Source organism: Pimephales promelas, chromosome 2 (assembly GCF_988280905.1).
Source record: "Pimephales promelas chromosome 2, fPimPro1.hap1.1, whole genome shotgun sequence".
NCBI classification, from domain to species: domain Eukaryota; kingdom Metazoa; phylum Chordata; class Actinopteri; order Cypriniformes; family Leuciscidae; genus Pimephales; species Pimephales promelas.
Window position 1 is genome coordinate 16,627,109 of NC_142770.1, and position 25,506 is coordinate 16,652,614.

At 34.0% G+C, this 25,506-nt stretch overlaps 3 protein-coding genes across 4 annotated transcripts in view; 2 read left to right on the forward strand and 1 right to left on the reverse strand.

Annotated features, from left to right (window-relative positions):
* LOC148995827 (CD276 antigen homolog) overlaps positions 1–7,491 on the forward strand; it is a 50,004-nt gene extending 42,513 nt beyond the window's left edge. For both annotated transcript variants that reach the window (XM_089117175.1, XM_089117173.1), the window contains exons 5-6: positions 5,281–5,607; positions 5,814–7,491. In XM_089117175.1, the coding sequence (XP_088973301.1) occupies positions 5,281–5,607; positions 5,814–6,040 (554 nt within the window). In that variant the 3' untranslated portion in view covers positions 6,041–7,491. The remainder of the gene's footprint in view (positions 1–5,280; positions 5,608–5,813) is intronic.
* A 9,116-nt stretch (positions 7,492–16,607) lies between these two features.
* Positions 16,608–18,386, reverse strand: LOC120495325 (uncharacterized). The gene is made up of 5 exons (XM_039694830.2): positions 18,347–18,386; positions 17,908–18,231; positions 17,531–17,674; positions 16,838–16,929; positions 16,608–16,655 (listed from the first exon to the last, which is right to left on the reverse strand). The coding sequence occupies exons 1-5, from the start codon at positions 18,369–18,371 to the stop codon at positions 16,608–16,610; spliced, it is 633 nt and encodes a 210-aa protein (XP_039550764.2). The 5' UTR covers positions 18,372–18,386.
* Positions 18,387–18,422: 36 nt separating this feature from the next.
* LOC148995828 (CD276 antigen homolog) lies at positions 18,423–25,012 on the forward strand. Its single transcript, XM_089119142.1, has 3 exons — positions 18,423–18,470; positions 24,026–24,401; positions 24,601–25,012. The coding sequence occupies exons 1-3, from the start codon at positions 18,423–18,425 to the stop codon at positions 24,765–24,767; spliced, it is 591 nt and encodes a 196-aa protein (XP_088975268.1). The 3' UTR covers positions 24,768–25,012.
* Positions 25,013–25,506: the final 494 nt, after the last annotated feature.

Below are 25,506 nucleotides of genomic sequence, written 5' to 3' on the forward strand. Positions count from 1 at the left end.
GAAATACCCTCACATGTGTTTTAACCATTTTTTTTTTTTGGGTAATTTCATGCCAAAGTAAAAAGTCCGTAAACTATAAAGCAAAAAATAAAATAGTTCAAGTTCAAATTCCGTTTCTTTATAGAGCACATTTACTTCCAGCTGGCAAATGACCAAAGTGCTGTAAAAGAATTACAATAAAATACACAGTAAAACCGACAGTGATCTCAGTGAGTACAAATCCAATTACATAACGGTGACATAAATATTCATGAGTTTTCTTTTGAGTTGGGTTCAATCAACTTTGCATCAGCTGTCGCTATTGGGAAACTCCTTACTCCGATAAATACTAAAGAATTAATAAATCACGCCTACACTTGCCAATGATGTTCAAGTGTGCAACATATTTAGAGGCGGGTTCAACTGCTATAAGGCGGTGCTGAAAGTAATTTCCTCAGAATCTTTCTCCTTCAAGACATCTGCTGTCTTCATTAAAAAAGCCTTCACCACTCACCTCTTCAGGTCAGCATTCAGTTCAATGCCCCACCAAGCAACCCTCTAGATCAGTGCTTAATTCGGATCGATAGTAACCAACACTGTTAAACACACTTAAGTTTTCCCGGAACATAAAATTACGTCATAAGCTGTTTAGTTTTTTTTACTATTTTCTTTTCTTCAGTGATTCTGCTTGTTAACAGCAAGTGTTCATCAGTAATGGCCAATCATCATAATGTTTAAATGTAATATGTAATAACATCGTAATATGTCATTTTTAATTTCAAATAAAAAATATAATATTCAAATAAATAAACTAAACAACACACACACATGAATACACAAATAGGTGAGTGATAGAACGAAACCGGAAACAGAACTATTGAGACCTATATGAGAACAATATCAGCATTTAATTTCAAAGCATCAAATCAAAAGTATACTTGGATCCCTGGGTTGCGTATACACTATTATCAAAGTTGTTGAAAATTGAAGTTGTTGATGATTCTGTGAGTGTCAGATGTTGAATGTTCGCTGGATAAAGAAGATATGATGAACTTGCATGGTTGGTTTGACTCTGTTCTCATGGCTGGAGTGTAGACCGTGGCCTCCCAGTTCTGGTCCGGGAGGACACGCAGAGAAAAACAGAAGAAAAACAGTCTGACTCCTTTTGGGAGCATAAAGCACAACCTTCTGGGCCCTGGGGCTTCCGTGAAAGGGGGGCAGATGCGAAAAACCAAGAGAGTGGGATTCCTGGTCACGGTGGACTCTTTATATAAAGCCCGAGAAGGTCCCACCTCTCTCCGTTTACTTAACCAATGAGAGAAGTTTATTTTCTGGTGGGAGTTTCACCTGGGGGCAAGTCTTTGTCCTAACAGTGATTATAACTCAACCTTTTTCTGGTCAGTAATGCTCAGAGTAAGATATAACAAATCCAAAGGAGGATTAATTAGGTAGGAAACATGATACGTGAGGTTACATTGACTGTTATGGGCTTGCTACCACAGATGGAAAAAATTCCTAGAGGAAACACTGCGCAGGCGAAGAGTCTGTTTACCAGCTGCACAAACTAAAAGCATGATGGGAAGTGTTTTGCTGCAGATAAAACTTAACGCATATCAGCATAGAATAACACTTAGGTTTGGTTTAGTCAAACATGTCAGTCTTTTAACTCTAATTTGCCTGCTCATCTCCATTCAAGGTAAAGTGTTTGGAATTTCAAATGGGCCGAATGCTAAAGTTCGAGACTTTCTAATGCCTTTTTAAGAAAAAAATATTGTATTTCACATTCAGTGTGGACAAATTGCCTATCACAGAATTTTAAAGTAACAAAATACTTCATTCACATCACTAAATCTTGACACAATTATTACATTGTGATGTAGAAAGTTAAAGTGAAATCATTGGGGTAACATGCCCCCCATAATTATAATAATTTGTGGAGTTATTTCAAAATAATCTTCATCATAATAAATAGTCTGTTGCAATTATAAAAATCTTCCTCTAGGATTAAACATATGTATAAATAAACATTAAATGGGATTCAGATTAACTGGATTTAATTCGCAAATTGTCACTAAATCATAAATTAACAACTGTTTTCATCCATTACCCTTAATAATATACTGGATGTTGCGTAATTATACCTAAGTAAGTTAGATGCTAAACCCTAAAGCAGTAACTTAGGTGTTCTTGTTCTGAAGGGCGGATCTTCACCCATCTTACTCTGGTAAAAAAAAAAAGAAAAAAAAAACGTAATATCTTGAATGCATTGTAAAACAAGGCCATTGCACTGCATGCACCGAGACACAATAAGGAAATACAACATGCTAATGCTAAAGGCACGTAAAATATCGCGGCTAAATTGAAATGTGTGGAAGGTAACGTTACAGCTCGTTTTGTGAAAACAAAAATTAATTAAAGATCATAAACATACCACATGATCAAGGTGCCGAGGTATAACTCATATACAGTATGTTAAACATTATATTTCTAAAAAAACAAAAAGTATCGAGATTCATTTTCCAGGTTTCCGGGTTCTAAACTCTGAGCGGAAGTTGTCATATATATTCTGCAGTAAATTTTATTTGTATCCATTTTTTTTTTAACTCCAACAGCAAACAATTAAAAAATCGCGATTAAGTTTTCGCTACGTACAAAAAGAGGAAAAAAATAGAGAGAGATCAGAGATGGATAGGCAGATTAAAAAATTGTCAGCACTCTCTCAGTGCTGACAATTTTGGTTGGCTGTGGTTGGCTGTAGGTTCCTGTTAGTTAATCCCTGCTGGTAGAAACTGGAACTACACCACCCGACTGCAAAACGCAGGGGTCTTCTGATAAGTAACAAAAAAGTATTTGTGCTCCTTGTTTGAAACACCCTCACAGGAGTTTTAACTATTTTTTTTTTTTTTTTTTTTTTGTAATTTCATGCCAAGGTAAAAAGTAACGCAAACTAAAAAAGCAAAAATATTTTTTTAAAAATCTAAAAATTTTTTAACATATAAAAACGTAGGCCCATTTTAAGTTAACAGTTTATTTTCCTGTAATGGATAGGCAGATTTTTAAATTTACCAGCACTCTCTCAGCTGCTGGTGTTTGGCTGTTGGTTCCTGTTAGATAATCCCTGCCTACTGGAACTACACCACCCGACTGCAAAAACCATGTTTTTCCAGACAACCTTTCAAAATTACTAGGCTAGTACGTGTCTTTTAATTAAATTAAAACGTATATTTGCTCCTTGTTTGTAACACCCTCACAAGAGGGTGTAATTTTATGCCAAGGTAAAAAGTAACAAGTAAAAGTAAAAAGTATAAAGCAAAAAAAAAAATATATATATATATATGAAGAGTTCAGATGCAAAAGCCTCTAAGTGCCATTTGAAATTTTCTTCTAAAATGATCATTTTTATCAAGCTTGTATATTTAAGTTCAGTAATTTCACTTAAATGGCAATGAAGATTACCTATTATTTGTCATTTAAGTGAAATTACTGAACTTAAATATACAAGCTTGATAAAAATGGTCATTTTAGAAGAAAATTTCAAATAGCATTTAGAGGCTTTTGCATCTGAACTCTTCATATATACAGTATATATATATATATATATATATATATATATATATATATATATATATATATATATATATATATAATAATTAGTTCCTTATGCCCCTACATAATTTTCTTTTTGCCAAGTTTATTAATATTAAGATAAAGACAGATAGTTATATTGCTGATATAATTTCCTCAGAATCTTTCTCCTTCAAGACATCTGCTGTCTTCACTAAAGGCAATCACCACTCTCACCTCTTCAGGTCAGCGTTCAGTTCAATGCCCCGCCAAGCAACCCTGTAGATCAGTGCTTAATTTGTAAATAAAATAATTGCCAGATCGATTGTAACCAATGCTACGCTACTTTTAGACCAAAAATAATTCAGTCTATCAGTGATATTCTTTCATGGACCACGTCGTTGTCTTTTCCACTACACCGATTTCTGATTCGGACTAATCTAACTACGGTTGCGTGTCTCCTATCCTGATTATTATTAGCAGTTCCATCTTTGGGATCTCTTTTGATCAGAAACACTTACAGATTTACGTGTGGAAATGGACAAAGAAAATATGCTCAACTATATTTTTGACATTTTACTGATATGAACTTATTTATATTAAAATAATTCTTCAGGTAGGCCTATACACTCTCCAAACTTGAACCTACTCTCCAAACGTTAAGCTCTTTACTTCATGAAAAACAATCAGCACCAACCAATGCTATTGATTTTGAACTTAAGAAACCTGATAGCAAACCATAACCTCCAAATACATTTGCACGAACCCATGCTTGCTCTGTCTCTCGATGCATTCACACTGCCGCGAATCGAGCGTTTTCAATTAATTCCTATGGAAACTGTGAAAAGTGTTTCATAAGTGAAAAGTGATTGTAGTGGTGTAGAATGCAGGGTGAAGAACCCCTGATTGTTCTCTGTCAATCAACTGTCATTCTTATAAGAGCAATTAGACAATGGCCATGCACTCTCTGCACTTATAGTGTATGTGGCCGTTATTACGTTTTTTAATTCCCAAATTTGTAATTCCCAAACCGGAATGAACATCCGGTTGGAAGAAATTACCTGCTGATAAGCTTTCTGAGGGGGTTAAACCCTCTCACCCCTCCATATTGGTCACTTTGGACTCGGCTTTTGTCCTACATTTACAATTACCGTTTCAGTAACAGTCTAATAACTGTATAAATCATTAGTTATGCATTATGTTCTGTTTCACTCTGTGGTGTTAGTTTAATTTTTCTGTTTAGGAGATAACTGAGCTTTTAAATCTCATTTGTAAAAGCTTTACAAGTCATAAATAGTCCTCACTTTAGATAACTGACAACTTTTAAACTACCTGAATTTATCTAAAATTACAGTAGGAATACATGTTAATAAAGCATTTATTAACCCACTGAGTAACTATTGTTTAAAGAATAAATGTAAATTTAGTTTATAAATCATGTACTCTCACTTTGTAAATGATCTCATAAACCACTGACAACTCCTAAATAACTGGTTTGGAAATAATGTAATGGATAATTTAGAAAAGATAAACAGATCATTTATAAAGTATGAAAATACTATTATTAAACACATTATAGATGTGCTTATAAATCAAGAATAAATCATTTTTACTGTATTTAAAAACTGCTTATTAATGCCTATGTTTGATAAATGATGAATTAACTATTTACCAATGCTTAACTGATTTATAGTATGCAGTTATTATAAAGTGTGACCAAAGTTTCTGTCATTTCAGTGTCTCTGCAGGAAACAGTAATGGCTGTTATTGGTGGATCTGTTCTCCTGCCGTGTTCTTCCACTAAACATGATCTTGAACCTCAAGACACTGAGGTGCATTGGAGACACAATGGCAGTGAGCTTGTGTATGATATAGTCAATGGTGAAGATTCACTAGAGAAACAGGACCCTCTGTACAAGAACAGAGTTGAAAGTTTCCCACAGGAGTATGAGAGAGGAAACTTCTCCATCAAACTCAACAATCTCACTCACACTGATGCTGGAAAACACATCTGCTTCATCACACACTCAAATGAACAGAAGACTGTACAACTTATCATCAACGGTGTGTGAAACTAGTGGATTAGGGCTTGAAGTTTTTAATTTAATTAAATAAGTTTGCTTTAAAATTTAAATATTGCAATTTGTTGATCCCATATGTGAAGTTTACTAGTGATGTTTGAGTCTGAATGCTTCTGTATTTAACTATAGAAAGATCTGTTGTCTTTATTACTGTGAGGTAACAATTCCTGTTATACTTTTTTGTTGTAGAATCAACAGCAGGAAAAGGAACCGAATCGACTGAACAAGAAAAACAAGGAGAAACAGAACCTGACAGTGTGGAAACATCATCACCTTGGCTCTGGGTTGGCATTGCATCTGCTGTTATAGTTATATTTATTGTGGCTTGGCATAAAATAAGGAACTCAAGCAGTCACAGGGTAGACAGACACGACATGGGTTCAGATGCTCATGAGGTTGAACACATGAATCAGTAATAGCTGATAATAATGAAAAAGCTGTTGGTATGTGACTCACACAACTGTAAAGCTGAAACAGCAGCAACTGCTTGAGCTTTAGCGCTAAAAACAGAGTCAGTGGAGGAGGTTGATGCTTTCATTTTTGCTGCCACAACTTTAGATAGAAGAAATTAATAAATAAGCAGACGACTGTAAATGATTTGGTTGAATAACAGAACAGAATGGAAAATGTAGATTGAGTGAGTGTGTGTTGCTGTATTTCCTGCTGATCACATTAAGCCTATAACACAGCTGCAATGATGGATTTCACGGGGAAATATCATTCTTCCTTTCATTCATCTTTGCGCGTTTGTCTCATATCTGTAAATATAGGAAAGAAGGTCATCATATGCAGTGGAAGTTGTTTAAAGCCACATAAAACTAAGGTGTATTGTTGAGACTCGAGACCGATGGTGGCAAAGGCTTTATGATCTACTTCAGCTTACGATGCTTTTAGGAAACACAGACAAGATTTAGTTTATGTTGGTTTACACTGCCCAGTCAAAACAACAGCAGAATACAAGTTACTGACCTAATCATAAGACATATTTTCTTAAATATCTGTCTTTCATTTTTATTGATTTTATTTTTTTAAATAGATAGAGTTTAATGTTGTTGGTGACATTTGCACTGATAAGACGATCAGCTGTAAGCATGGGATCAGTATGTAGGACTAATCCTGCACGCAAGAAAAATCTATCATGTTTTGATAAAATCGTAAATAAATATGAGATTTAAAAAGTTGAAATTACGACATAAAATGTAAATTATGCAATAAGTCAGAATTATGAGAAGAAAGTTGAAATTGAAGTAAAAAAATGAAAATAAAATTCATTAAAAAATTAAAATTGACAAAGTCCTTATTAAGTGATGCACCTCGAACCATCAGATTCACGTGTGCTGAAAAGCAGAGCGACTCGCTACTCATTGGCCAGAGCTTAATGTTCCTCCACAAGTATTTTATTCTGCATCTGCTAAAGAACCAACGTTACGTATTCTTGCCTTAATGACTATATTTATATTTTGTAACCCTTTATGATTTTCACTTTAAAGTAAAGTGTTTTACTTGCCATGTTTAAAGTGTTCTATAAATAACTTTGCCTTATTTTCCACTTTGTAACGAACATTTAGTTTTTGCAGTTTTATGATGTAAAAGACATTGTTTTGTACCGTTACATTTTTGCTTTATGCACTGCGTTCTTATGAACAGAATGGGATCTTGAAAAGATACATTATTGGTTTAAAGACAATTGAGTCTGTCAACATGTTGCTGCCTTAAACATTCATCTTGAAAATATTGTTTTATTTGCTGGAACTGTGAAGTGTTTAACATTTCTCATGTATGAACAGAGGAAAAATGGAGCGTTGTTTCATTGTATTTGCATGATCTTATTATGATGAAGACCTAATAAATTGTTTTGCTGAAATAATGTGTCAGTTGTTTGGATATTTATAATCATAGTTTTTACTAAAAACAAATGTTTTGCATTTACATGTACAGTAATAATTTGAATGATGCTTTTATGCTAAGTGTGAAAGCAGAAATGTAGTTTCGGTTTATAAAAACAACAACAAAAACAGCACATCAGTGGTATATGAGTTTAGTTTGGTTCACACATTTAGATAAATCCCAGTATCTGAACGCCACTGTCTCCCCATCACAACTAACTCTTCCTGTAGATGCTTGGTATGTTTTGGGCAGTGCACTGGGACACTTTGAAGGACCTGTGGGGGTTTGAATGTCCAGCTGCATCTCAGTATCAGAGCACACGGAATGGTCTTTTCTCATGTGTGTATATGACAAATATCCTGATGCTCATAGCTTCCACATCAACACCACTCCTTATCATATATTGGCCTCTGAATGCCTCTGTGTTTTTTTCACCCTGAATAATAGCATTTATACATTAGCATAAATTCTCTCTTGTTTATTGTTCTCTGATAATAAACTAAGTCAAGACATAATAATCCATTAATAATAATACATTTTATTTTAATGCACTTTATATCTAAGCAAAATCCCAAAGTGATAAAATCTGTGCTAAACAAGAACGAGAATTTGTACTCCATCCTGAGTTAGACAAGAAGCATGTGATTTATAATGGATGGGGGAGATATTGTCGTATTTGCACACTCTCATCAGGATCCAGCTCTGTTCGTTATTAAGACTCATAGGACTCAACGGCAGCAGGAATATAAGAAATCATTTAGAGAAATGTTAAAAAGTGAAACAGGTGGAACAGCAAAGACTGCTGCTACTGTTTATGACGTAGGCTACAGAAAGTCTTTCACTATTCAAAATATGTCCTCACTTGTTCAACCTGTTCAACAACCAACCAGTGATCCAGATCTCACTATATTTCAAAAAGGCCAGGTTATGTTTCTATTTAAATCTAATGTTTACTATTATCACTGACAAAACATGAGATCATTTATCAACGAGGACATCTTATCCTGTCTGTGTGGGAATCAAATGTTGACCCTGTCATTATTACTAGTGTCATGATCGACTGCTTACAGGAACTTGTGTGTTTGCAGTGCTGTGGAACAAGTTGAACATCTGAATAACTCTGTTCTCATGACTCATATCAAATTCATGCCACCTAAATAGTATAATTAAGAATAAATATTTAGTGTCAGGACTCAGAGTACACGAACAGAGCCGAAACTTTTCCTGAGAGAAATATCTCCAACAACCTGATTTACAAACTCTTATTCTGAACAGGAGAAAGCGGATCAATATAGTGTGTGAAACTGGTTGATTAATATATGATGATTTTAATTATTTTAATATTAAAAACTTCTAAATACAAAAAGTGTTTGACCAACTGGTGAACAACTGATCCTCAACCTGAATGCTGCATATGTAAATTATAGGAAACAGGAAAAAAATCCACAAAAAATCAAGCAGAAGATACAGGAGCTGACAGTGTTAACATAATAGCCTTTTTGCATTGAATCAGCATTGTTCAATTATGAAATATGGAATTAAGTTGATTTTTTTTCATAATATTTCTCTTGAAAAAAAAAAGAACTCAAGCTGACTCATTCTGTTCTATATAAATGACAAGGTATAAGCTTTTACTGATTGTTTTTATTTTTATTTTATAATAGTTAGATAATATAATAGTTTTTTTTCCTGTTATACTTGCCAAACGCATCGCATGGTTTTTATTGTGTAACACAAATGCTGAATAAGGAACATGTTTTTGCTGTATCTGAAGAAAATAAGCTTGTCAATAGTTTGCTATCTTTACCACAAGTGTTCTTTGTCACGCTGCGTTTGCCATTATTAAATGTATTTTGTATCATTTCATGTTAGAACTGCACATAATTTACCAAACATGTTCATTAATTCCTGATATCGTGTCAATTAAAACAATGTATTTGTATGGACAGTGTGCAACAAATAAAACACATATATACTGCTACACAGCTTTAACACTATACTGGAAAATCATTTTATATATTTAGAATTTTATATTTCTTAAGATTAAAACTGCTTGTTTATATATATATATATATATATATATATATATATATATATATATATATATATATATCACATAAAATTCACATAAAATTAAAATTAAGTTTATGGTCCCAAATCCCATTATATATTTTCCATGTCTTACTGTACGTCGCTGATCCCAGGCTAGTTTTTCCACACATAACTTTTCATGCATTAATAACTGCTAAATCAGAAGAGAAACAGAGTGAAACAAAGCAAATGATCATAATGTCCACGGACGTTTGGCTCTTTGCTTTAACTGGGGCTCTTTGAGGGCCCAATGAGGCACTTGGTGTATCTCAGTATAGAAATCTGTGGAGAAATAGGACTGGACTCTTCTTACTTGTGATAATGATTATAACTAAAGTATACAGGAGCCTCAGCAACATTCAGCCATAAAACATCAAACAGTGTCATCAGGTGACACACTTCTGCAAACTGAGAGAGACAAAAAATGCTCATAACTAAAATATAGAAATACAGTAAACAGAAAGGTGTTGTTTAGTGTGTTTTCCTCACTGTTGTGTTGTGTGGCGCCCTCTACTGGATAAACACCTGAACAACATCTTTGAAATACTGTATACAGAGATGCTGATTGGCAGCAGAACCGCAAGACAATACAATGCTGAATAAAGTCGTAGTTTTTTTGCTATTTTTGGACAAAAATGTATTTTCGATGCTTCAAAACATTCTAACTAGCCCACTGATGTACCATGGACTACTTTGATGATGTCTCTATTTCCTTTCTGGACAAGGACAGTATAAGGTACATTTTCAATGGAGGGACAGAAAGCTCTCAGACTAAATCTAAAATATCTTAAACTGTGTTCTGAAGATGAACGGAGGTCTTACGGGCTTCGACGGCATGAGGGGGAGTAATTAATGACATAATTTTCATTTTGTGGGGAACTAACCCTTTAAGCCACACTTTAAATATCATTAGGCGCTAAATATTAAACCAGATGACATTTATCTTAACGACATATAGCATGTACATTGTAACTGGTACTATAGATTTAAACCAGAGGTGCCAATTGGTAAGAAAAGGCAGAAGATCAGAGCATTTCCTCTGAGAGTCAGAATTTCTTCAAAATTCTCTTTTTTTTCGTCTTTTTTTTAACAGGTTCACCGCAATACGACCGAAAAGGGTCAATTACGCTTAATTCATATGACTTAATTTTACGATCTCTTTTGAACTTTTTGAAGAGTCAAAGTGGTTGTTGCGTAGCTGAAAAGAGAGGGAGAGAAATCACTCAGATTTCATCAAAAAGATCTCCATTTCGTTTCGAAGATTAACTAAAGTCTTTCAGGTTTGGAATGACATTAACTGTGAGAATTAATATTTTTGGAGGAACTAACTCTTTCAATCTTTAAATATATGAAATTTGTTTAAAGGAGAACTCCGGCGCAAAATGAACCTTTGGTCTAATTACACATTGCTACCTAGTCAACCGTTATCTGAGATTTGTTTTCATGATTGCCGAATGTAAATAGTTTTATCTATAAAAACAGTTTAGCCTAAAACGCTAGTATAACGCTAGTATATAGGGCATAGAGTAATGACAAATAAAAATCGCTTGTTATTACCACTAACAATGTTTAAAATAGCCCCACACTAACACGACAGCATAATGAGTGTCCCTACATTCAAACCGAAGCGTTGAGAACTTTGTCAGTGTCCAAACAGTTTAATAAGAAGATATTTTATACACACAGTCAACTTCGCGAATACAGGAAGAAGCCATCTTTGAAAAATAGTCTCTACCAGTCGATCTACGAACACCGATCCAAGTGCGCTGAACTGTGCAGAATCTCATATGGTCCGTTGTTTCCGGAAGAAACACAAACACGAACCATTTTCTTCTCTTCAATATGTGCGCGTAGCCAACTGTTCGCACTCACCTTATCACCTTATTCACATCTCACCAGCGCACATGGATCGGTGTTCGTAGATCGACTGGTAGAGACTGTTGACTGTGTGTATAAAATATCTTCTTATTAAACTGTTTGGACACTGACAAAGTTCTCAATGCTTCGGTTTGAATGTAGGGACACTTATTATGCTACCGTGTTAGTGTGGGGCTATTTTATGAGCCTTGTTAGTGGTAATAACATTTTTATTTGTCATTACTCTATGCCCTATCTACTAGCGTTATAGGCTAAACTGTTTTTAGAGATAAAACTATTTACATTCGGAATTCATTAAAAAAAAAGTCAGATAACGTTTGAATAGGTAACAATGTGTAATTATTAGACCAAAGGTTCATTTTGCGCCGGAGTTCTCCTTTAAATATGCATGTTTTTATGTAACCTGTGCGATTCTTGGCATTTAAAATGGCCACAATTTAAAGTCAGAGTTCAGTCTGACTTCTGTAAGTGCTGTGGCTTTGTCATGTGAAGTAGGATTTTGCAGCTTCTTTTCTATGAGATTTTACTAAGCATTTCACATTCTTTGCACAATTTTAACATATTCACAGCACATGTTGTGCATAATTATGTTGGACATTTCAGAGTTGTTTTGCTTAGTTAGTACAGTTGTTCAATATTTATTGTATCTCCTAAAAGATAATAGGCATTAAATCTGTGCATGCAAATCTTTTGCTCTTCTATGCAGAAGTGTATAAGCAGTGTGGTTTAGCTCAAATAAAGTGTGAAGCTAAGCTAAGTATTTGAACCATCAGTTCCTCTGAGTTGGTCACTTGACAATAAATGACTCATATGATCACATGTTTTTTTAGACAGGTGGTTTACCCCTTTAGCAGAGTTCACATTTGCTTTAGACATATCTGCATTTTTAAACCTCAAACGGAAAAAGAATGGCAGTGCAGTCAGTGAGTGAGGTTTGAACAGTTTGACAGAATGATTGTTGTAGTTTGTTCATGTAGATGTTCCTGACGATGTTCATTCCACTTGTTACATGGCCACTTACCACATACCTAAATATATGGACATACATTAATGTTAACTAATACATTTCAAATAATACAAACTTGATTTGAGAAGAAATCAGTTATGTAATAGGTAATTTTTAAAACAATTATATAACCTATCATTTGTATCTGTCTATACTGTATGCTAATGTCCTGTATAAGTGTTTCTGACTTCATGTGGTGTAAATTGTGTTTTATGTTCTGCAGAACAGGAACCTGCTAGAAACCATTTTTTTTAAACTGAGTCAGGCCTTTTTAAATTGTACCTTAATGTTACTTTTAACATTTTCTGTATAATAAATTAAATTAATGAATGAATAAAAGCAAAAATATAGGCCCTATAAAATAATAAAGAAGAACACAAATTGCTTTTGCATTTCTTTGAGTTCTCTTGCTTTCAGAAAGCATTTACCTCCAATCAAAATAATCAAATTGATAGTGATTAAAATTACAAATCAAAAGCTTTTCTGGATAAAAACATCCAAAAAATCAATTGGAAAATAATATTAAAATATTTCAACAATATTTCGAAATTAGATGTTTTCCACCTTTTTTCCGTGGAAAAGTTAAGAGAGGCATATGAATGACTTGCAGAGGCCAGTAGAGAGTGAAGCCTGGCTCATTTTCCTTACTACGTCAGGGATTGTGCTGTAGTCTTTGGTTTTCTCTGGTAATTTTTTTTACAAGACCAATCAGCAAACAGAGGGAGTGACTGAGGACGATGCCATTGATGTGTTAATTTGAGTCGTGGTTAATGGTAACGGAGAAAGATGCAACGTTGTGGCAACGCTGCCAAATATCAAGAAGTTAAAGCCCTTCTAATAAGGGATCCGGCAAGATGGCAGTGTGAATGGTCAGAAGTTGAGTGGTGCCAAAGTTTTAATAGTATAGCAATTAGCAAATTGTCAGTAAAATTCATGCAGATGGAATTGTAAGGTTTTGTATCAATCTAAGATATACAGTATTTGACCTGATACATGCCTAATTTTGCACAAAGAAGAGCCAGTGAGTCTGGAAAAGCAACTGTAGAGTTTGCTCAATATCAGCAGCGGTGTGTGTGTGTGTGTGTGTGTGTGTGTGTGTTTGCTTTTATTACAGTTATGGTTGCCAGTGGTCAAATAAAACAACAAATTGACAATAATTGCAGGGGGCTGATGCTTTCTATTTGAAGAACGGGCCCGTATGACCACCAGGTACATAGAAGAGACAACACGCGAATCAGAGAAACAGCCCCCAGATTCAGTGCAAATAATGACACTTCCAGCCGCTTCTGGAAGCAAAGAAAGGAACAAAAATAAACAGAAAATCAAGAAAAGCACAAATAACAACACTTAAAGGTGCCATGTGTAAAAATTGAGGTTAAAATATCCCAAAAATGAGCAACACGCATCAAAAGAATGAGAAGAAATAAGGTTGATGATGTAATTAAAAAAATGACAAGTTGTAGTGCCGCCGAGATATTAACCTGAATTAGCATGCTAAATTACTAGCCCCGGCCCGGCAGGCATTGTAATACCAGTTTCGACCATGGGAGGCAGTATGTGGGCGGGCAACATGAACACCAGCCAAACTGCAGTACACGAGTAACTCGCGCCGGCTTGTGGGCGTACTTGAACCTGATGTCAATCGTGTAGTAGAAAGTACAGCCCACTACTACATTTCAGTTCAGGGAAGAGTTGATGAAGAGTTAAAAAAATGATTGGTTGATATTATGCATGAGGAATACATTTTGGTAAGTTGTAACATACTGTATCTTTCAACAGTGTTCGTGTTGTTTTACCATTAGCTAGTAGAGATGATCGGTTCACGTGCGCTAGGGATCTGTCGTGTAACATTTACAAAACGCCCAAACTGTATTTATGGTTTGAATTGCGTAATAAAATTGACAGAATCTGAGAGCTGAGATTTTTTTTATACATCATAACTACATAACTTTCTGTGCGTGACAAAATTGACGTGTGGCGTGAGAGCGAGTGAAAAGTCTCACAGTGAGAGTTGGCAGCTCTGAATGGCGCTAGCTTGGTCAACATCAGCGAATACTGTCTGTCAAATTAATTTAAACTAACAATAAAAATGTAATATGAACAAAACGAATACCATCAAACTTCAAATAATAGTCTGGGCTTTATTTTCCCATATCGTCAAAATGCACCGGCTTGAGACAGGCGTCTATGAGACGGCCTTTATAATTTAGTCTCTAAAAAATTTTCAAATGCTCCATGTGAAACTGCGGTCTTCCAACCTTTTACTATCATGTCAATTGATTTGATTAATATGCACGAGGGAGAGACAGCAAGACAGCGCTGGCCCGTGTTGTTTGAAGATGTGAGAGTGCGCGCGCACGTGGCACAACTCACTTTCTGGAGGTATAGTGCCCCCGTCTGGTATGGAAAATGGAGTATGATTTGATTTTTTATGCTTGATGGCACCTTTAACTAACAAAAGAAAGGATTCATACTACAGAACCGTACACATTAAAGACATAACAAGGACTTATACCGTGAGCAATAAAATGGATGACTGTTGCAAAACAGTCAGAATCATTACACAGGTTGGTGACAGTAATATAAAACAAATCAATGTGTATTAAAATCTCAATTTAGAAAGCATACAAGTTTATTTATCACACAAACAATGTACTTACTGCGATTCAATGACGTAATAATTACGACGGCACATAGATAGATCATAGAGAAGCAGATTTTACACATAGATTTTTAGTGGCTATAACAGCAACAGCTGGTGCTCCGACCTGGCTATTTTACACTGTGGTGAAACACATGCAGAAGGAGGCCTTGAAGGCACACCACACCAACAGCACTCCACACAGCCAGCCTTGGTAGCCCAACGTCACACTACACAAGGAAAATCGCATAATGACACTAAATAACAGAAAGCTAAGCTACACAGCTAAAAACATACTTCCACTAACTGCTCATTTAATGTCTGTTACACCTATCACAGACCTCACTACGTTCTCCATAGTGTAGCAACAAAAATAAGGCCTTTCAACCATAACGCACCCCAAGAGACATAAACAACATATGTTTATATAGTGGAGAGATGGCTCATTTACTGATTGTGATGTTTTACACTATCACAAACATCACATCGAAATAAGGAAAAATTATCTGCAAATACTGAAGGAGCAAGCTTTCCAAGACACAAGTGTGTCACTGAATTATTTTTAACTATGGTAAAACTCAAGGCAGACATAAAACTGATCTTTATAGTAACACACTCAATGAAGATCAGAGGTTAATATTGAATACTTGTCAAGTTCTCTGACAATAAATTTGTAGATCTACAGTAGACAAAGCGGACAAACTGCAATTCTGCTGTTTCATTTGAGTTTAAGTAAGAACTGTAAGAACTGAGACACATAAATGTATGAAGGTACTGGCACTCGGTGTAAGGTTAAACCTCAACTCTAGACAAAGGTGAGAGACTCTGTTAAAGTGACCAAACCAGTGGAACATATTTCTGGTTTTGCTTTAACACTTTAGTTGAGTTTAACCACACTGTGCAGCCTGTGTAGTTACACTGTGTGTATTTATGCTGAATACAAATTAGTTTACATACCGGTATATACAGTACATATAAAGAGTTCAGATGCAAAAGCCTCTAAATGCCATTTAAAATTTTCTTCTTTAATGATGATTTTTATCAAGCTTGTATATTTAAGTTCAGTAATTTCTCTTAAATAACAATTAATAGGTAATTATCATTGCCATTTAAGTGAAATCACTGAACTTAAATATACAAGCTTGATAAAAATGATCATTTGAGAAGAAAATTTCAAATGGCACTTAGAGGCTTTTGCATCTGAACTCTTCATATATTGATATAAATATGTATCAGGTGTGACTAGATACTACATATTTTAAGTTGATTTATTTGTAAGTGCAAATATGCAAATCCTGACTGAAAAAGATAAAGAATTGCACATCGATATGAATATATTAACTGAAGGTTGATAACAGACAATTTTTAATAACATTTTCAATATTTTTGTTGCCAAGATTTACAGTATGTGCCCATATATTACACCATAAAATATTTTATTTTTTACTTAAGCTTGATATTTTAAGAACATGTTAATTAGTCAAAGACAGATGTTGTTTGTTTGCTGAATATTTTCCACTTTGGTGAACTGAAGAACAAAAAGGAAAACATAGCATTTATCAGTTATGAAAAAAACAAAACAAAATACAATATTTTGTTGGCATAACAGGTAAGTAGAATTGTTTTATGATGATGAATTACAAGTATAATCAATAGTTAAAACTTTGGGTAATGAAAGTAAGCAACAAATATATATATGTATTAACTTACATGGTCTGGGTCTTGAAACTGATATGTAACTTGTGTCTGCAGATCAGTATGAATGTATTTGTCCAACTTCTCTGTTTTTCCAGTAGCAAAAACTAAGAATGAAACAGTAAATTCAGATTCAATGATGCTCGGAAGAGTCGGACAGATTTTTTAATGTTTTTAAAAGAAGTCTTTTCTGCTCACCAAGGCTGCATTTATTTGATTAAAAATACAAAACAAAACCAGTAATATTGTGAAATATTATTTCAATGTAAAACAGCTGTTTTCTTTGTGAATATATAGTAAAGTGTATTTTTTTCCTGTGATCAAAGTTGAATTTTCAGCATCATTAATCCAGTCTTCAGTGTCACATGATCCATCAGAAATCAGTCTAATAAATAAAGTCAATAAGATTTTATGCACAAGAATCTTTTATGATTATTATAACAGTTGAAAACAGTTGTGCTGCTTCATATTTATGTGCAAACCATGATTAAATTTTTTCTTTAAATATTTAAGAGAAAAACTAAAAAAATCGGATTGACCCCAAACTTTTGAATGGTAGTGTAAATGTAAGCAGGCTAAACAAAGTAATTAAAAACTTCATATATATATATATATATATATATATATATATATATATATATATATATATATATATTGCACTACTGTGTATTTAATTTGATAGTTTTTAAAACGGTAAGAATAACTCACCGATCAGTACAATGAGCAGAAGCCCATTCATCAGTCCAGATATGATGATAATAATCTGATATTGTTTCTGATTCTTATCAATCTGATTCTGATCAATAAACTCCATGGCTGTATGGTTGTGATACTCAGTTATTTGAGTTGATTCTGTAATGAAAATGTTCAGAGTTTATTAGTCTCCAGGTGGAATTTTGCAATGACGGCAATTTTATAAACCCTTAATATCTGTAAGATATTCATCTCTGTGGAGCAACCAAATAAGTGATAATTATGATTTTCATAAAAAAAAAAAAACTGAAGTAGTGAAGTAATAAATAATCAACACACAATTTCACATTGTACATCAATGTTTTTATCAGTAGAGGTGTAAATTAACTCACCATTGAAGGTCAGTCTGGTGCTGTTGCTGAGTTTTGGAGGTGTGTCTGTGTTCATACAGTAATAAACTCCTAATTCATCAGCAGTCACATTATTAATAACCAGATGATGATTAAATTGCAGTGAATATTTCTTTCTGAATGTTTTATTTGAGTAAAAAGGCGCTGTTGGATTTGAGGTTGATCGTAGAATCACTGTTGGAGGATCTGGTGTTTTCAGTAAAATCCAATAAACCTCATTTTCATCAAGATCACAGTTTATGGTCACATTTGATCCCAGATCAGTGAGTTGATCTGAGACTGCAGCTCGACAACAGATTAATACATCTATAAGATACAAATAAATGCATAATTAGCCACATAAAACCACTGTGAAGCTATAACAAATGAAACAATTTATAGTTATGTCTCATGTAAATATTTTCATATGTTATAAACTCACAGATCTGAAGCTGAATGATCCTCATGGTACTGGTTGAATAAAATCACTGAATAATGAATCGTGGTACCCTCCACACATGTATGATGAAGTCTACTGCAGCTCTGAACCAGACAGAGGAAGTCAAGTTTGCTCTGACCACATTGTACACACTTTTTTTTTCAACGCCTCACCATTATCATTACTTTATCAAGTTAAACATGACAGTAAATTACCAGATAATTGCAGTAACTTGCGAATATAACCTAATGAATAAAGACAACATAATAATGCTATAAATATAAAAGCAGTTTTTAAAATTTCATTAATATGAGATGAGTTTTAATAATATGTGATTCTCATTATTTGAAATAATTACAACTGAATAATTAAGAAACAGCAATCAAGCATTGTTTTATATGATACATTAGTAATTGGAACCAAAACATTGCAACATATGAACAATAATTTTCATAATAAACAGATTAACAGACTAACATGAGTATAATTTAATGGTTGATGCATCCATGTCCTTCAGTGTTTTGTGAAAAAGACAAACAGAGGTCAGGACAATGTTATCATGCATGCACAGTATCCCCAGCTCATCGGTTCTCCGTATCTAATGTGCAAAATAAACAAGACATGAGTGTGTATTAAAGACTCAGTGACAGCAGGAATATGAGACATCATTCTGAGAAATGTTTCAGTTGAGGATCAGGATCCAGAACACAGTGTTTTCTCAGAGAAGTTTAAAGAGCCCATATCATGGATTTTTGAAAATGACTCTTCATATGGTGTGGAATATAGCTCTAAGGGAATGAAAACATCCTGCAAAGATTTATATCTGAAAGTGCACCGTATATAAAGTTATTGTCTTTCAAAAGTGAGAGTCGACTCTGAGTCTATGAAATGAATTGTTTTTGAAACGAGTCATTAGCTGGTTCGTCGTGACATAGAGACATATTGGCCGCGCCTAGTTACTGCGCGCGCAGATGGAAGTGTAAACGTGAAGTCTACACATTCAAATAGCATCATGTCGAGAAGACGCTGTGTTCTACAATGCAAAGATAGTTCAGCCACTTTGTTTTCATTTACCAGGGACGAGCAAGTGAAGAATCGGTGGTTAGAGTTCATATTTACAACGATACCACAACAGTATAGCCCGATTGTGTTCTCATCATTTTAATTACGTATCGTTCAAAAACATAAATGATTTCAAATGTGGATTTGCAAGCGGTTGTTCCTGAAGGAGGGCTCAGTAACTTACTTACCCAACGTATATGGATCAGCTTCCTCCTTCGAATCACAACCTGTAAGTATTATTAATAATTGTTGCTTTTATGGGTTTTAAACGGTTTTGTAGCATCGGGCGCGAGGAGGGAAGGCGCAATAACTGTGTGTGTGTGTGTGTGTGTGTGTGTGTGTGTGTGTGTGTGTGTGTGTAAGTTACGCTCAGCGCAGCTTCTAGGTCTCCAATGTCATTTTTTTTTTAAATATGTGAAATGTTCGTCGCTGTTATTTGAGTTGTCATAAAGAATAATAACTAACAAACTAACTAATAACTAACAAACAATAACTGACTGGGTCTGTCGTCTGACCAATCACCGCCGATTAGCGTCACGCAAAGGAGTAGTTTGGAAAAATGAGTCGTTGTACGAATCATTTGGGAGTCTGTGAGCAAATCAGTTAAAAATAAATGCATATTATAAGACAAATAAAGTGTTTTTTATCCTTGCATGCATGTTAAACTGTTTTTGGGAACTCCTAAAACAAAAAAAGGAACATTTCAAATGCTATGATAGGGGCTCTTTAAGAAAGAAGCTTCGATCAGATACTCATGTAAGTCTGAGAACATTTACTCATTTACTGCTGTTCATTTTACTAATACTGGGTCTGGATCAAACTCATATCAGACGAAGGACGAGTAGATGCTGAAAAAAACACCCAGCTTATTTTCATTTTATACGTCAAACCTGATGATTTTTATATTTTGTACACAATATTTGGTACACTACAGTTAAAAAATGTTATTGGTTTCTACATGGTAAAAAAAATTCAAATGTTTCTAAACATCATATTAATTTAATTGTGAAATAAATGTATGGTTAGCAAGTAAAAACTATGCATTACCAGATAATTTAGGCAGTAAAAACAGTAAAAGTCATTACACACCACATGATTAAATTCTTTATAAATAACTCTTAACGGTCATGCACTGGTGTGTTTTGAGTGGCATTTTATGTAATTTAGTTCATGTTTATTGCATTATTTTAGTGTTGTGTGTTACTCTGATGGTGTTTTGTATTGTGTTTGACCCTGTGTACTGTCTGAGTATTAATCATGTTTTATTAATAGGCCATTGTGCCTCCTGTATTATTATGGTGGTTATTGGTATATTTTAAAGTAAAGGCAAATTTGGAAAGTTAAAGTAGACATATTAACATTATATAACTTAATGAAATAAGGTTGCCACACTGTTAAACTGGAAATAAACTGAAAGATATATTTTTTACAGTCTAGTCAAACAACTGCAAATGATAAATAAAATGCTTTTAAAATAAAATAAATGATAAAGATGATAAAAAGTTGTATCTTTTATTGATGAATAAAACAACATATTTGAAAGACAGATGATTAGAGATTCAGTGATTAAGATAATAAGCATTATGATATTTATAATGGTGAAAATTCAGCAGAAGATCAGGATTCTAGATTATAGCATACTAAAGTAAATTTAAGATGAACGAATATATCTTTTTTATTTGTTGTGAATTCAAGGTTTTACCTAGCCTGGATGCCAGCCCGAACTCTGCCCACAACATTTTTTGGTCGGGAAGTTAAGAAGTTAAGAAGATGGGACGTAATGAAAAGCCTGTGGTCGTTGTGGTTTCTCCTTTGGTGGCACTCATGAAGAAGTAAGTAAAAGAAGCAACACTCGTTATTTAACTTCTAAAATAAATAAAGTAGGCTACGTTCTATATTTGAAAACTGCGCTATGCAAAGGAGTTGACTTACTGCGTTGCTCTGATTGGTTGGTAGGTCTACCGACTATCCAATTGAGTGCAGAGTTTTGTTTTTTTTCCTGGTTCGGTTACGAAACACCTCATAATCAAAGCCCAATGGAGAAGTTTCAGACTCATATTCTCTCTTGAATATGATGAGTATGACGGAGTCAGGCTAGGTTTTACCAATAGGGTCAGAACAGAAGAGTAATGTTTCCCCCTTAAAAAATAAACTGCCAGTTTGTAACATTTAGAGATTAACTTTATTTCTTATCAGTGATCAGTAATAAAACTAAGTATGGGAGAGACACTCTATAATCCTTTCGGTAACACTTTAGAATACGGTTCCTTCGTTAATGAATAACTACACAAGAACTAATGAGTAACACAATATTAACAATCTAGTAACTATTATTAACTAACAAGAAACTCTGATTAACGAACTAGTAAGTAATAGCGCACAGACGAAAGTGGTAGCTCACTATTAAGTAATCAATAACTACTATTTTTTTAATACTTCCCAGAGAAATACTGAAAAAGTTTATTAACAATCTAGTAACTACTATTAACTAAAATAAACTCTTATTAAGGAATTAGTAAGGAATAGCTCACAGATGAAAGTGTTACTAGATACTTCTGTGGGAGTTACTAATTATTTGGATTCGTATTATAAAGTGAAGATCATTGGAACTAACTAGTAATTACTAAAGTATTACTAAAGACATTTTCTAAAAGTATACTAAAGTTCAACAAAAATATCAAACGTTTGCACAAATCATGATCATGTAGTAACACTTTTATCTAACAGTAATTACTAGTTAGTTCCAAAGATCTTCACTTTATAATACGAATTCCCACAGTAACACTTTCATCTGTGAGCTATTACTTACTACTAATTATTTGGATTCGTATTATAAAGTGAAGATCATTGGAACTAACTAGTAATTACTCAAGTGTTACTACATGATCATGATTTGTGCAAACGTTTGAGATTTTTGTTGAACTTTAGTATACTTTTAGAAAATGTCTTTAGTAACACTTGAGTAATTACTAGTTAGTTCCAATGATCTTCACTTTATAATACGAATCCAAATAATTAGTAACTCCCACAGAAGTATCTAGTAGCCTAACACTTTCATCTGTGTGCTATTAATTACTAATTCGTTAATAAGAATTTATTTTAGTTAATAGTAGTCAGTGGTGGAATGTAACGAAGTACAAATACTTCGTTACTTTACTTAAGTACATTTTTCACGTATCTTTACTTTACTTAAGTACAATAAATAGTGCATACTTTTTACTTTTACTTCGTTACATTTTGCAGCAATTATTCTACTTTCTACTCCACTACATTTCTACAGCTTCTGTTACATTTTCGTTACATTTTCTGTTCAGTTTTTCCCCTGCCAAAACGTAATCTGACCGTCCGTTCGTTGCACGTTTGTCTCACCAGTGACGTTTGGTTGCCATAGATACAATATATCAACCCGGTCACACTAAATGCGTCTCGCACGCAGTGTGTTTATCATGCAACTCATACGCGAAAATTTGTTTTTACGTGCATAGGAAACACACCGTGTGTAATATATGTTTGGTTTGGTTAGGATTATGGCAAGCCAAGAGGTTCAGAATTACACCATAAATGAATCGCGTTTACTGCCAAACATAGTTATTAACATATAGTACTAAGGATAAGCATGATATTGCCTAATTGCAAGCTTGTTTCAGAAATGGTGACATTTTTTTCCATCATTATTGAACATCATTATAGGAGTAGGCTATTAGGTTGAATGTGTTAGAATTAAATGTTTTATTAATCATTAGAAAATAGACATTAAGATAATAAATTGTTATGCAAGTACTTTTACTTTTAATACTTAAAGTACATTTAAAATAAAGTACTTTTTACTTTTTACTTAAGTATGGTTGTCATTGTGTTACTTCTACTTTTACTAAAGTAAATATTTATCTGGGTATTTGTACTTTTACTTAAGTACTGAGATTCAGTACTTCCTCCACCACTGATAGTAGTTACTAGATTGTTAATAAACTTTTTCAGTAGTTCTCTGGGAAGTATTAAAAAAATAGTAGTTATTGATTACTTAATAGTGAACTACCACTTTCGTCTGTGCGCTATTACTTACTAGTTCGTTAATCAGAGTTTCTTGTTAGTTAATAATAGTTACTAGATTGTTAATATTGTGTTACTCATTAGTTCTTGTGTAGTTATTCATTAACGAAGGAACCGTATTCTAAAGTGTTACCATCCCTCTTAACATCTTACCTTTATTATGTGTGTTATGTTGGAATAAACCTCATGACTTTAGTCCCTAACCCTCAACCAAAGGAAGTTAAATAAACTTGTTTTTCTGTTTCTGCAGTTGCTGCTTCATCTGTGTGTTTGCGGTGCTGATAAACAAAGGTAAGCAATTGAACAAGCTACATTTGAAATATAAATGAATGCCACTGACTGTTAATTAAAATACATTTGAAGAGTTCAGATGCAAAAGCCTCTAAGTGCTATTTGAAATTTTCTTCTAAAATGATAATTTTTATCAAGCTTATATATTTAAGTTCAGTAATTTCACTTAAATGGCAATGAAGATACCTATTAATTGTCATTTAAGTGAAATTACTGAACTTAAATATACAAGCTTGATAAAAATGGTCATTTTAGAAGAAAATTTCAAATGGCATTTAGAGGCTTTTGCATCTGAACTCTTCATTTACAATTAAAGTTTCTGTTGTGTCAGTGTTTCTACAGGAAACAGTAACGGCTGTTATTGGTGGTTCTGTTCTCCTGCCGTGTTCTTCCACTGAACATGATCATAAATTTGAAGACATTAATGTGTTTTGGATACACAATGGCAGCAAGATTGTGTGTGATATAATTCCCAGCAGTAATTCAGAGAAACAGGATCCACAGTATAAGAACAGAATTGAAACTTTTCCACAGGAGTATGAGAGAGGAAACTTCTCCATCAAACTCAACAAACTTATTTATGCCAATGGAGGAAAATACACCTGCCTCATCACACACTCATCTGAACATACTTCTGTACAGCTGATCATTATGGGTGTGTGCAAATAGTAGATTAGGGCATGAAGTTTTTAATTTAATTAAATTAGTTTGGTTTAAAATCTAAATAGTGCAAGAAGTTGATCCTTTATATGAAGTTCAGTGATGTTTGAGTCTGAATGCTTATATAAATTATAGACAGATCTGTTATCTTTATTACTGTGAGGTAAAGTTTCCTGTTATCATTTTTGTTGCAGAATCAACAGCAGAAAAAGGAACCGAATCGACTGAACAAGAAAAACAAGGAGAAACAGAACTGGACAGTGTGGAAACATCATCACCTTGGCTCTGGGTTGGCATTGCATCTGTAATTATAGTTATAGTTACAGTTATAGCTTTTATTGTAGCTAGGCAGATAAGATAGAACTCAAGCAGGGTAGACAGACACGGCATGGTTGTGTGGTTGTGTGGACGCTCATGAGGTTGAACACATTAATAGCTTATAATAATGATAAAGCAGTTGGTATGTGATACAACTGTAAAGCTGAAACAGCAGCAACTGCATGAGCTTTAGCGCTAAACACAGAGTGAGTGGACGAGATGCTTTCATTTTTGCTGCCACAATTTTAGACAGAAGAAAGTAATAAATAAGCAGACGACTGTAAAGGATTTAGTTGAATAACAGAACAGAATGGAAACATGTAGATTGAGTGAGCGTGCACTCTAAAAAATGCTGGGTTGTTTTAACCCAATTTTGGGTCAAATATGGACAAACCCAGCCACTGGGTTAAAAACATAATTTAAAAAATGTAACCCAATGGCTGGGTTTGTCCATATTTGACCCAAAATTGGGTTAAAACAACCCAGCTATTTCTAGAGTGTGTGTTGCTGTATTTCCTGCTGTTCACATTATGCCTATAACAGTTTTATTGTACAGCTGTGAGGATGGATTTCAGGGGGAAACATCATTCTTCCTTTCATTCATTTGTGTGCATTTGTCTCATATCTGTAAATGGAAAGAAGGTCATCACTATATGCAGTGGAAGCCACATAAAACTAAGGTGTATTGTTGAGACCGACGGTGGCAAAGGCTTTATGATTATTTATTAATTTATTTTTAGGAGAGAGAGAGTTTAAGGATGTTAGTGACATTTGCACTGATA

What these genes read in the sequence shown, in the direction of transcription:
- LOC120495325 (XM_039694830.2), bottom strand. Translation starts at nt 18,371, where the DNA reads ATGAGGATCATTCAGCTTCAGATCT. An exon ending in GATCATTCAGCTTCAGATCT is followed by an intron (nt 18,232 to 18,346) that starts GTGAGTTTATAA and finishes TGTATCTTATAG; the next exon opens with ATGTATTAATCTGTTGTCGA. An exon ending in TCTGCTCATTGTACTGATCG is followed by an intron (nt 16,930 to 17,530) that starts GTGAGTTATTCT and finishes TTTCATTCTTAG; the next exon opens with TTTTTGCTACTGGAAAAACA.
- LOC148995828 (XM_089119142.1), top strand. Translation starts at nt 18,423, where the DNA reads ATGTATGATGAAGTCTACTGCAGCTCTGAACCAGACAGAGGAAGTCAA. An exon ending in AACCAGACAGAGGAAGTCAA is followed by an intron (nt 18,471 to 24,025) that starts GTTTGCTCTGAC and finishes AATGGCATTTAG; the next exon opens with AGGCTTTTGCATCTGAACTC. An exon ending in TGTACAGCTGATCATTATGG is followed by an intron (nt 24,402 to 24,600) that starts GTGTGTGCAAAT and finishes TTTTTGTTGCAG; the next exon opens with AATCAACAGCAGAAAAAGGA.